The 14,333-nt window shown below is 39.4% G+C and overlaps 1 protein-coding gene across 2 annotated transcripts in view; it reads right to left on the bottom strand.

The window, feature by feature from the left end:
* Nucleotides 1-14,333, bottom strand: part of BTK (Bruton tyrosine kinase) — a 562,758-nt gene that overhangs the window by 25,257 nt on the left and 523,168 nt on the right. For both annotated transcript variants that reach the window (XM_040405594.1, XM_040405595.1), the window contains exon 18: nt 3,262-3,419. In XM_040405594.1, the coding sequence (XP_040261528.1) occupies nt 3,262-3,419 (158 nt within the window). The remainder of the gene's footprint in view (nt 1-3,261; nt 3,420-14,333) is intronic.

A 14,333-nucleotide genomic window follows, 5' to 3' on the forward strand; every position in this document is an offset into this window, starting at 1 on the left:
TTCCGGCTTCTGATGCTAGTGCTAGCCACCTGGTGAGGGCCTTTCACAGGGCACACCCGTATAAAGTTGGTCCGGGGTGTCCGGAGGTCACCCGTAGAAGGGGGGGGGGGGGCGGGGTACTTTCACGCCTTGCCCTGTGAATGTGCGGAGATCTGCCAGGCTGGCTGCACATGTCTGATTCTTCTCTTTGTTTTGGTTTGGGTTTGAGCTGGATCCACCTTCCCTCAGGTGTACTGGGTTGATTGTTAGCAAGGCTATTTATTCCTCCTTCTCCCAGTGGCATGTACGGGTTATAGTTCATTCCTGTGGGCTTTGGATGTGTTGTGGATCGTCTGCTCCAGCTCAGCTCAATATAAGTCCTCTTTGTTTCTTCCCTTGGTGTCTTTTATCTGGCCCTCTAGGGAGACGCTTGCTTCCTCCTGTTTGAAGAAGCAGGTCGCCTACGCCTTATATATCTACTAAGTTCACTGTATTTGTATTTATAATAAGTACTAATATATTTACAAAATATATGACTAAATCACTATAAAAAATACAAAAATACACTAGTCTACAATTTCAGTTTTGGTGCAGTCTTTGATCGGTTGTGCCTGAAATTATATTTCTTTGTATTTTGCTATTTCTGTTATTTTGCATATCTAGTGTAATTTTGTATTTCTTATAGTGATTTAGTGGTATATTTTGTATATATATTAGTATTTATTAAGTAAGTACAAATGCAGTGAACTTTGTAGATATACACTCACCTAAAGAATTATTAGGAACACCTGTTCTATTTCTCATTAATGCAATTATCTAGTCAACCAATCACATGGCAGTTGCTTCAATGCATTTAGGGGTGTGGTCCTGGTCAAGACAATCTCCTGAACTCCAAACTGAATGTCAGAATGGGAAAGAAAGGTGATTTAAGCAATTTTGAGCGTGGCATGGTTGTTGGTGCCAGACGGGCTGGTCTAAGTATTTCACAATCTGCTCCGTTACTGGGATTTTCACGCACAACCATTTCTAGGGTTTACAAAGAATGGTGTGAAAAGGGAAAAACATCCAGTATGCGGCAGTCCTGTGGGCAAAAATGCCTTGTGGATGCTAGAGGTCAGAGGAGAATGGGCCGACTGATTCAAGCTGATAGAAGAGCAACGTTGACTGAAATAACCACTCATTACAACCGAGGTATGCAGCAAAGCATTTGTGAAGCCACAACACGCACAACCTTGAAGCGGATGGGCTACAACAGCAGGAGACCCCACCGGGTACCACTCATCTCCACTACAAATAGGAAAAAGAGGCTACAATTTGCACGAGCTCACCAAAATTGGACTGTTGAAGACTGGAAAAATGTTGCCTGATCTGATGAGTCTCGATTTCTGTTGAGACATTCAAATGGTAGAGTCCGAATTTGGCGTAAGCAGAATGAGAACATGTATCCATCCTCTGATGGCTACTTCCAGCAGGATAATGCACCATGTCACAAAGCTCGAATCATTTCAAATTGGTTTCTTGAACATGACAATGAGTCCACTGTACTAAAATGACCCCCACAGTCACCAGATCTCAACCCAATAGAGCATCTTTGGGATGTGGTGGAACGGGAGCTTCGTGCCCTGGATGTGCATCCCTCAAATCTCCATCAACTGCAAGATGCTATCCTATCAATATGGGCCAACATTTCTAAAGAATGCTATCAGCACCTTGTTGAATCAATGCCACGTAGAATTAAGGCAGTTCTGAAGGCAAAAGGGGGTCCAACACCGTATTAGTATGGTGTTCCTAATAATTCTTTAGGTGAGTTTATACTAAGTATGAACAGGAATAGTTTTTAGCATATAAGTAAAAAACGCATAGTTTGAACAGCAGCATACGGTGAAGAGAGTCCAGTCCCATAATTTAGGTACAGAGCCAGCTAAAGAAAGATCTGGTTCATATTTTTGGTAGGATTAGGAGAATAAAAAGGCTCAACAAGTCCCTCATTTTTAATATATACCACTGAGGAAGAAATATTTTGTTTCGAAATGCTTTTGGTGATATCTCATCCCGAAAGCGATTTGGATGCTAAGTGATACAAGCTAAATAAGAATATTTGTTGGAACAGATCGAGTGTTTGGTGATTTTTTTCTGTCACATATCCTCCGAACACATTTGGCGTCTGGTGAGCACTGGTCCGCATGCGCAAGATACCGTAGTGCCGGCCCTGGCGGGAGGTCCGAACACGAACATGAACTTCAGTAGCTGCACAACTCCAGCACGTATGTAGGGTATGTGTAACAACATCTTTATACACATATGACTTTTAACATCAGACTGGTAAGCAACTATATAATACTTACTGTGGATCGATTGCCCAGGCGCTTGGGGATATAGCGATCTGTATATATGAAATACGAGACTGCAAGTGCGGAGAATATCTCTATTGCAAGAATATAAACTAATCCAAAACAATATTATCCAGCTTGAGGGAAAGCTGATTTATTTAGACCCCATCCGGGGGAGCGACTTTGGATATCAAATTGCCACGGAACTATTCTCTTATTAACAGTGCGAGAGCTCCGCAGATGCAGAGAGGGGGACTGTGACTAAGTATTAATATATATGGTATAGCCATTTGCATGCTTTTATATTTTTATTTATGGTGATATTGCACATGTGCATATTAAATGGTATTGAATTGTTATATTAATAGCTGGCCATTGGTTTGAAGTTCATAAAATACATGCTGTATTGTTCTACATTGAAACTATTAGTTTCACACTGACAGTGTGCCTGTGATACCCAGCCTGGGGGCTGGATTTCACAGGCTTCTGTGCATGGCAGACCCTGAGGCCTTTGTGAGGGGGGCTGATGGAGAGGCAGAGGGAGCCCCCTCCCTATGCGATCCTCTTATATGCCGCAGTCAGTGTTGATTGCGGCATATAAGGGGTTAATCCACTGGCATCGACTTCTGCAGTGATGCCAGTGGATACAGCAGGAGCCTGGCTGTCAGTCACAGACAGGCTTCTGCACTGATCAGGCACGTACAGCTCCAGAGCCTACCGGATCAGCATGATGTACTAGTATGTCAAAGGTCCACAAGTCACTTGTGGCCATGACGTACTAGAACGTCAAGGGTTGTGAAAGGATTAAAGTGCAACACATGGAATGAATTAGTCACTCTTGAGATAGATAAATAAAACCTTCATTGACATTTCATTTTTATAGTATGGACAAAATTGCAAAAACAGTGTTGTGTGGGTACCATTGATAACATTAAACACAAGTAAGTCTTACCTCTTCCCAGCAGCTAACCATTACACCGTACACTTTTTCTGTTGCAAGCTGAGGTCTGTACAAACGAACTCCTTTTATTATTTGATCCACAATTTCGCTGTTACCAAATCTTTCATATGGCATCTTTCCAAATGTGAATACCTCCCACATCAGAATACCTAAAAATTTTAATTAAATTGTGTTACCTTTAGACTAAAATATTTAAATGGCATTTAAAATTAGAAGAAAGTTAATACAAGGCACTTACTATTGTGATTGTCCATATTGCTTCCTTTGCTAGCTTCATTCATTTTTGCATCCCATTGTACACTGCTTGTTTCCATAGTTATGACCACCCTGCAATCCAGCAGTGGTGGCTGCGCATGTACAATATAGGGAAAAGTTCAGGCCTCTCTGGTGGCTAGGACCGTGGGAGTGCGCATAGTCCGGCACTTTTTTCTATACTGTACAAACACGGCCACCACTTGTGGATTGCAGGGTGGTCATAACCATGGAAACGAGAAGTCTATAATGTGATGGAAAAATGAATCTAGCCAGCAAAGGAAGCAATATGAACAGTCACAATACATTAGTGTATTGTATCAACTTTGTCTACATCAGGGATGTCCAACCTGTGGCCCTCCAGATGTTGAAAAATTGCAAATCCCAGCATGCCCAGACAGCCTACAGCTATCAGCCTACAGTAGGGCAAGCTGGGAGTTGTTGTTTTACAGCAGCTGGAGGGCCACAGGTTTAGCATTCCTGGTACATGATGAATACTATTTACTGAACTGACAAAGAAGTATTGGAATGCATTGTAAAAGGGTTTAGACTCCCAAAAGTTGAAGTCCCAAAGTGGAACAAAAAATAAAGTGAAATCCCCCCCCCCAAAAAAAATTAAAAGTTTCAAGTAAAAATAAACAAAAACATAATTTTCCCCAAATAAAGTTAAAAAAATTGGACATATTAGGTATCGCCGTAAAAAATAAAAAATAAAAACTGTGCTAAATAAACAATTTTTTTGTCACCTTACATCACAAAAAGTACAACAGTAAGCGATCAAAAAGCTGTATGCCCACCAAAAAATGAGACCGTACCTAAGACAATCGCCCAAAAAATAAAAAAACTATGGCTCAGGATATGGAGACACTAAAACATCATTTTTTTTGTTTTAAAAAAGCTGTTATTGTGTAAAACTTAAGTAAATTTTAAAAAGTATTAGGTATCGCCGCGTCTGTATCGACCGGCTCTATAAAAATATCACATGACCTAACCCCTCAGATGAACACCGTAAAAAATAAAAATAAAAGTGTAAAAAAAGCCTTACATCACAAAAAGTGTAATAGCAAGCGATCAAAAAGTTATATGCACCCCAAAATAGTGCCAATCAAACCATCATCTCATTCAGCAAAAAAATGAGACCCTACCCAAGATAATCGCCCAAAAACTGAAATAACTATGGCTCTCAGTCTATGGAGACACTAAAACATGATTTTTTTGTTTCAAAAATGAAATCATTGTGTAAAACTTACATAAATAAAAAAAAGTATACATATTAGGTATCGCCGCGTCCGTATCGACTGGCTCTATAAAAATATCACATGACCTAGCCCCTAAGGTGAACACCGTAAAAAAAAAAAAACGGTGTAAAAAAAGCAATTTTTTGTCATCTTACATCACAAAAAGTGTAATAGCAAGCGATCAAAAAGTCATATGCACCCCAAAATAGTGCCAATCAAACCGTCATCTCATCCCGCAAAAAATGAGACACTACCTAAGATAATCGCCCAAAAACTGAAAAAAATATGGCTCTCAGAATATGGAGACACTAAAACATAATTTTCTTTGTTTCAAAAATGAAATCATTGTGTAAAACTTACATAAATAAAAAAAAAATTGTATACATATTAGGTATCGCTGCATCTGTGACAACCTGCTCTATAAAAATAACACCTGCTCTATAAAAATAATGATCTAACCTGTCAGATGAATGTTGTAAATAAAAAAAATAAAAAACAGTGCCAAAACTGCTATTTCTTGTTACCTTGCCTCACAAAAAGTGTAATATAGAGCAACCAAAAATCATATGTACCCTAAACTAGTACCAACAAAACTTCCACCCTATCTCGTAGTTTCTAAAATGGGGTAACTTTTTGGGAGTTTCTACTCTAGGGGTGCATCAGGGGGGCTTCAAATGGGACATGGTGTCAAAAAACCAGTCCAGCAAAATCTGCCTTCCAAAAACCGTATGGCATTCCTTTCCTTCTGCGCCCTGCCGTGTGCCCGTACAGCAGTTTATGACCACATATGGGGTGTTTCTGTAAACTACAGAATCAGGGCCATAAATATTGAGTTTTGTTTAGCTGTTAACCCTTGCTTTGTAATGGAAGAAAATATTAAAATGGAAAATCTGCCAAAAAAGTGAAATTTTGAAATTGTATCTCTATTTTCCATTAATTCTTGTGGAACACCTATAGGGTTAACAACGTTTGTAAAATCAGTTTTGAATACCTTGAGGGGTGTAGTTTCTTAGATGGGGTCACTTTTATGGAGTTTCTACTCTAGGGGTGCATCAGGGGGGCTTCAAATGGGACATGGTTTCAAAAAAACCAGTCCAGCAAAATCTGCCTTCCAAAAACCGTATGGCATTTCTTTCCTTCTGCGCCCTACCGTGTGCCCGTACAGCAGTTTACGACCACATATGGGGTGTTTCTGTAAACTACAGAATCAGGGCCATAAATATTGAGTTTTGTTTAGCTGTTAACCCTTGCTTTGTAACTGGGAAAAAAATATTAAAATGGAAAATCTGCCAAAATAGTGACATTTTGAAATTGTATCTCTATTTTCCATTTATTCTTGTGGAACACCTAATGGATTAAAATACAAAATCTGCAAAAAAAAAAAAGTGAAATTTAGAAATTTCACGTCCATTTTTCTTTCATTCTTGTCGAACACCTAAAGGGTTAGCAATGTTTGTAAAATCAGTTTTGAATACCTTAAGGGGTGTAGCTTCTAGAATGGGGTCATTTTTGGGTGGTTTCTATTATGTAAGCCTCACAAAGTGACTTCAGACCTGAACTGGTCCTTAAAAAGTTGGTTTTTCAAGATTTACTTCTCACCTTCTAAGCCTTGTAACGTCACCCAAGAATAAAATGTCATTCCCAAAATGGTCCTAACATGAAGTAGACATATGGGGAATATAAAGTAATAACTATTTTTGTAGGTATTACTATGTATTATAAAAGTAGATAAATTGAAACTTGGAAATTTTCCCATTTTTCAATTTTTTTTTAAGATTTTAGACTTTTTTATAAATCTAAATTTATTTTTTTGACTCCATTTTACCAGTGTCATGAAGTACAATATGTGACGAAAAAACAATCTCAGAATGGCCTGGATAAGTAAAAGCGTTTTAAAGTTATCACCACTTAAAGTGACACTGGTCAGATTTGCAAAAAATGGCCTGGTCCTTAAGGTGAAATAAGGCTGTGTCCTTAAGAAGTTAAAACAATAGCCAACAGCATACGTACTGAAAGATCACCATTTCAGAAGACCACTGAAATTAGGAATTCTTCTAGCCAACACAGAGTTTTGAAAAATGGGTTTGCTTTTTCCCCCCACATTTTATTATTAGGAATCAAATATTTCCCATACAAATTCATATCCAGAACATTATTACTTTTATTCCTTTTAACCCAACCCCCTAGTACCCTCCCTCCCACTGCGATGCGTCTCTCTAAACGAGGAGGAGCCCAGGCAAAGAAAATAATATTTCCAAACACCCCATATCCTAGTCCATTTTTTCTCTATATTTATTTGTTTATAAAAAAAACTTTTCATATCTTTTGATCTTGTTGCCCAAGTTTAGCCATATAGTCACATTTGGAGTATCCTGTGAAAACCAGACCTGTATAATCAAGAGTCTTGCCAAAAACATTACTTTTATCAAAAGAATCTTTTTCTATTTATGACAGTTTACCTTGGAAAGATCACCCAATATCCAACATTCCACCATAAACAGAATCACTACTTTAAATTTTTGGGTAATAAAATCATCAATTGCACCTCAATATTCTTTTAGTTCTGTACAAAGCCAGAATATATGCATAAGGTCGGCTCCAGGTGAATGACACCGTTGACAATTGGATGTATTTCTTGAACCACATTTATTAAGCCATAGTGGTGTAACAAACTCTGTGTAAAATGTTAAATTGAACTAAAACGTGATTAAAGTTGTAGGACACTAGTCTTAAGTTAGACAATATGTTCTCCCAATCATTTACTTGTATAATTGAACAATCAGCTTCCTAAGCCCTTTGTCCAGGAGATCGTGTGTTATTAAATAGTGCTTTAACTAATAATTTATAAAGTTGAGCAATCTTAACCTTGTGACCTACATTCCCCATTACCGTAATTCATTTAAAGGTGTAGAAGTGTCTGCATCTAACAAAGACTTTTCTTTAACACTATACAGTGCCGAGCGTAACTGAAAATACCTAAACCAGGATAGATTAGTTATATTCTCTCTTTGTGCTAACTCCACAAATGAAAGTATTTCTCCATTCCTCACTACCTGTGCAACATAAAAAATATTATTTTTTTGCCAGTACTGATCCCCTACCAATTCATCTAAAACCTGTAAATAATGATTTTGCCAAAGGGGCGTGCAACCTAAAGATCCTTTTATTCCCAACCAACCTCTGATAGTACACCAGGACTTACTAAACAATTTCCCAGCCTCTCTATAATCCTGTTGCATATTAGATATTTGCCCAGATTCCAATAAGGTAAACATGTTATCGTAGCAAGGTCTACTCACCAGGGTCCTACATAATGAACGTTTCATCCATTCACAGTATAACCATAACTGTGCAGATATAAATTAACCTTTAAAATATGGAAGGTTCAACTTTCCCTTTTCTATCGGCTTATAAAGATGTTCCACTTTAAGTCTTACACGCTTTCTTCCCCAGATTAGATAATTAATAATTCTCTTAGTTAGTTTAAAAAATTTGTCCTCGATCCATATTGGGGAGTTCCTAAGAATATATAAGAACTGGGGTAGAATAACAATCTTAATTAAGGATATTCTAGCAGCTTTGGATAAAGGGAGTCTAAGCCATGTCACAATTTTAGATCTCTTTTTACTTATCACTGGAATCAGATTAAGGTGCAAGTAATCTTCAGTGTTAGGAGATATCATCATACCAAAATATTCAAAGGAATCAGAAATCTTCAACATATTCATGGGCCCCTCATTGGGAAGCTCAAATCTATCAACGGGCATGAGTGGTTTTTCATCAATTAATATCAAGACCTGAAACTTCACTAAAGGAATTAACTATTTGTATAATTCTTGGGAGTGTAATACTAGTATTATGTATAAAAAAATAATAATACATCCTCTGCATATAGAGAAATGTGATCCTCTGTTCCCAATATTCTAAACCCTTCAATCCCAGAAACTTGCCTTACCCTGGTTGCAAGAGGCTCGATATATATATCAAATAGTATTGGGGAAAGTGGGTATCCTTGATGGGTACCTCTATTCAATACAATGCTATTTGTCAAACTCCCAATAATATTCAAACTCGCCTTATGGGACTTGTACAAAAGCTTAATCATATTTATGAACCTGACTCCAAATCCCATTTTTTCCAAAACCTTCCAGAGGAATATCTACTCCACCCTATCAAAGGCCTTAGAGGCATCAAGAGACAGGATGGAGCGAGAAACCGGCAGAGAGTTCCATAGTCTCACTGCTCTTACCATAAATAATCCTCTTCTATGTTTGTGTACAAACCTTCTTTCCTCCAGACACAGAGGATGTCCCCTCGTCACAGTTACAGTCCTGGGGATAAATAGATGATGGGATAGATCTCTGTACTGACCCATGATATATTGATACATAGTTATTAGATCACCTCTCAGTTATATATTTTTTTCTAAATTAAATAACCCTAATTTTGACAATCTTTATGGGTACTGTAGTCCATCCATTCCAGTTATTACTTTAGTTGCCCTTCTCTGCACCCTTTCCAGCTCTAATATGTCTGCCTTGTTCACAGGAAGCCCAGAACTGTACACAGTACCCCATGTGTGGTCTGACTAGTGATTTGTAAAGGGTTAGGACTATGTTCGCATCACGGGCATCTGTGCCCCTTTTGATACAGGCCATTATCTTATTGGCCTTGGCAGCAGCTGCCTGACACTAGTTTCTATAGCTTAGTTTGAGGTCCACTAAAATTCCTAAGTCCTTTTCCATGTCAGTGTTACCCAGTGCTTTACCATTTAATATGTACTGGTGACATATATTTTTTCTTCCCATGTGCATAACCTTACTATAAAGTTAAACCTTGTCAGTGTTAAACCTCATCTGCCACTTCTCTGCCCAAGCCTCCAATCTATCCAGATCCCTCTGTAGCAGTATACTGTCCTCTTCCATGTTAATTACTTTACACAGTTTAGTGTCATCTACAAAAATTGATATTTTACTGTACAAGCCTTCTACAAGATCATTAATAAATATATTGAAGAGAATAGGGCCCCTGTGGTACCTCACTTGTGACGGTGACCCAATCTGAGTGTGTACCGTTCATATGACTTTTTATTGCTCTATATTACGTTTTTTGTGAGGCAAGGTAACCAAAAAATGGCAGTTCTGACACAGTTTTTACTTATTTATTTTTTTACGGCGTTCACCTGACCTGTTAGATCATGTGCTATTTTATACAGCAGGTTGTTACAGACGCGACAATATTAAATATGTCTACTTTGTTTTATTCTTTTGTTTCAGTTTTACATAAGCATTTATGAAAAAAATAAAATAATTGTGTCATATTATATTTTTTTCTGCCAATCATCCTGTGTTGGGGTTGAATTGATGTTTTTATTGGTACCACTTAGGGGTACATATGATTTTTTTTTTTTTTTAATTCAAGTATATTTTTTATTGAAATAAAGTCTTTATTGTACAAGAATAATAAAGCAATAAAAGAATACAAATACTGCATATTTCGTAATCATTGTTACATCGACATCCATAGAGGTAGAAGATTGCATAGAACATTCTATATAAATTCCCACCCAACCCACCCCAACTTTCCTGCGGCGAGGCGACTATATCAGCCCAAGTGCAGTATAATGTAACATGGCAATGTACAATGTGAGACTTTTTGCACGGTGAGGTGCAGAATCCAGAATGTCAGGTGTTGCCATGGTGATAGGCCAAGGCCTTAACAGGAGTATTGAGGAGTTAAACTATATGCCCTAGTACGGAAAGTTGCCCCCTTAGACAGTCCCTCGTTAATGCCAGAGACGCCAATTTAAGAACTGCATAAAGAGCTGGGCATCTCCTCTTCAGATATACCCCTCTTTCATATCTTAGAATGGTATTTAGTCGATTTACAAATTCTCTCTTAGTAGGGGGTTTCTGCTCTATCCTATGTTTGGCTATCAGTATTCTAGCCTGGAAGAGCATTCTGCAAATGCACAAAGATACTTTGTCATCACCTCCAGACGAGTCTATAAGACCCAATACACATACTCTGGGGTCTGTGAGGCCGTCACAGGCCTCATATATGAAGAGGGAAGATATGTGTCTCCTAGAATGGTGCAGGAAACCTATTAGAGGAGATGTATGTTATCATTTGCTGTGTTTTGCCCACGATCTCCTGGTTTGAGGTGAGGCCAGGTGCGATAATCACTTGGGGATCAAGCAATCCTCAGAGTGTGAGAGAAGGAGTTAGGCCCCAGGGAACAGACCTGCAGAGGGCCTGTGTGGTCCCAGCCAGGAGGGCTGGGGAAACCACAAGGTGAGGAAGCCTGAGTTCGGGGGGACCCAGTGACACCTGAAGAAGAGAGGTGTCACACGGTCAGAGTCAGAAAGACTGCTAGACCATATCCCCCCCCAAGGTATTTCGCTGCTTCCACCAGAAATTCCAAATGACTGTCTTACTGCGTCCCACCTCAGCAGCGATGGCGCGCTGTGAGAAACCCTGCTTATGCAGTTCAACAACCCGACCACATTCACAAAGGGAGAGTTTTTTTGCCTTTGCCATCACAACGTGTGACTACCTGACAGAAAATGACAATGAATCCACATGTTTGCACAGATTTGGCCTTTTAAAGGCATGTGGTCCTAAAATTGGGATCAGCTGAAAAACAGCCTGTTTCAGTTTAATCGTTATTTTCAATTAATTGAATGCTCAAAAAATGTTTTGTCTCACTCTCATTTCTTCTTGTTGCATGTTGAAGTTCTACTTGGAACCTTGTTAAGATCCAACAATGTAAAATAAGATTTTTTGCCATTTTTCAAGTGGTCTTAAACTTTTGATCAGGACTGTATTTCATGATATATGCTGATGTCAATGCAGGTCCTTTAGATTGTGGTTGAATATGGGGGAGGTTTGATATTGCATGTAGGTACGGTAGGTGATTTTATATATGTTTTTATTTATATTAGTATTTTTTACTTTTAATTTCTGTATTGTTTTATACATTTGCATGATTTTTTTTATATTGTTTGTGCTACATATTGAACTTAACAGGGAGATGCTACATAAAATGGAATGTGAAAGATGGTATTTGTAACCCGGAAGAGCTGCATTGTGAAACTCAAGTCGGGCCTTTTGCCACATGGTAGTTTTACGATATGCTGTTTTTACCTTTACTTCTGTAAGTACAATAAAAGTGTGCAAGAAGTCTATTGCCACTGTGGTGCTTCACTATTTTGGGTGCTTGCCATTTTTCCTAATATAGGGATCATGGAGTGGCTGTACCAGAAGGAATGAGAAGCAGATGAGATTAACCGTGGTTGGATTTAGCATTGGAGAGCCTTGTTCACATTTAGAGTATACCAATGGTATACTTAGAGAAGGACAGTAGAGAATCAACACAGTATGTATACTGTATGAGCAGGTTTATACAGTTTTGTCGTATGAACGTAGTATAATGGATATACTCCAAATATTTCTTTCAAACTGTTCCTATATGTGTGCGGCATGGCCACATTATGTGCCTTTTAAACATCTTTGTGTCTAAATTAAGCTGCATGGGGCATTATTATGTTGCCTTCAACACTGGGGAGTGACTGGGGTAAGGCCATAAGCCTGGGCAAATTCACTAACATTTACACCAGAAAACTGGTGTAAATGACAATTAAAATCTACTCCAGTCAGGGGCTCAAGTAGATTTCAATTTAGGTGCATGGGTTGCCAGAGGATGCGCCTAGGTTATGAGGAGGACAGTGCCTCTTTATAGATCAGGTGCATCCTTCTGCAGAGCAGGGAGTACCAAAGACTGGCGTAAAAGGCTTGCCTTTGATAAATAACCTCCAATATCTCTGCCAGACCTAGACCAATGTCTTTATTATGTCACAATCCAGACTTCTAACCTGGCCTCCTGGCTTGCACCTTCCTCATATGAGACAAGACATCAAACCCTCTCCTTCAGTGTATCTTAGAGGATGTGAGCTAACGCTCATTTGAGTCCCTGCAAGCTCGGGACGGAACTTGGTTAAAAAACGAACAATGCTAGTCTTTTTTAGGAAGTATTTTCCTTAACCTGTTGTATTGCTATGTCTGTCAGATTTTGATTGTTACAGCCCATGGCCACTGCTACTTGACTTGCCTGTCCAGGGTTTCTTTATTCTGGCAGTGCAGACCTGCCTCCTGCTCTGCCCTTCCCAGTGGTCCCTCCATGCACCTTTGCTTGCTGGCAAGGCTTCTCCTTCTCTGCATAGTGTGCGCTCCCTCTGGATCTTAAAAGGCAAGCATGCCTTCACACTTATTTGTTCCAGTCTATGGTTGGATTGCTCATACTCTACCTGTTCTAACCTCAGCGGTCCCTGATTATGGTTTTGCCTGATCCCTTGGTGTTCTGTACTCTATGGGTCAGCTGTCAATCATACAGAGACTACTCCAGGAGGTATCAACCTAGTAGTTCCCGTGCAGCAAAGTCCTGATCCCTGCACAAGGGTTAAAGGGTGAAAACCAGGAGACTGCCAGGATAATAGGTGTAGCCCAAAGTCAAATCTGTTGGTTGACACATTGGTTCAACACCCACTGGCCCACCCAAATTGTGACTGCCTGAGGTGTTCTGATCTGCATTTACCCCTACCTCTATTTTATGACAGGGATCCCAAATCCTATCAGGATTTTCTGAACCTATGCATAATTCATTTTGAACTGCAGGCTCATTTTGAACTGTAGTCCCCCACTCATTGTTCTTAATTAGCATTTATAGTGTCGCTCTTGTCCAGCATGAGTCAGGGCCACTTCCCTCTGGGATCAAGGGGATTCAATTGCTGCAAATCTCCAGGATTTCCTGAAGACCTTCTGTAAGGGTTTTGAAGAGCCAGGTCACTACACTTCTGTAGTTTCGGCTTTACTTTGCCACCGCCAGAGAAACCTAACAGTTGAAAGGTTGTGAAATAATAAGGCTCTGATAGTTGTGTTCTGGGAAGCTTTGTCTGGGCGCATTAAAGATGAGTTGGCAGGTTGTGACGTACACTGCACACTGGATGACCTAATCACTCTAGCCATTCGCATAGACCTCAGCTTCAGAGAACATCTCAAGGAGCCTGTGCATGGGAGGAGAAATCCCAGACTGGCACCATTGTTTCAGAGGTGGACAAAGTCAGACTGTCAGAAGAGAAGTGCCAGCACAGATACAGTAATTATTTGTGTATGTACTGCAGTGGCAAGGGGCATTATGCCAGGACATGTCCCCACAAAGTGGAAAACTCCACCGCCTAGGGCCGATTGGAGAAATGACTCTGGGTGAGAATACTCACTCCCCAAAATTAACACCTGTGATCCTGTCATGACGTAACATCTGGTTTACTGATCAGGCATTCCTGGAGGCTCCCTGAGCTCTTTGATAGGCTCAGTGGAGACAAGATCGTCTCAAAATTTGATCTCCGAGGAGCTTACAATCTGAATATGATCTTCTCTCCTGATCTGACTTCACACTGGAAACATGCATGTATAGTCCTTCAGTGTTTAAGGGTGAACAGACTGTATTTGAAGTTTGAAAAGTGCTTCTTTGAATAAACCTCTCTACTCTTTATGGGTTACAGTATTTCTGATTGT

Source organism: Bufo bufo, chromosome 8, assembly GCF_905171765.1.
Source record: "Bufo bufo chromosome 8, aBufBuf1.1, whole genome shotgun sequence".
Taxonomy (NCBI): Eukaryota; Metazoa; Chordata; class Amphibia; order Anura; family Bufonidae; genus Bufo; species Bufo bufo.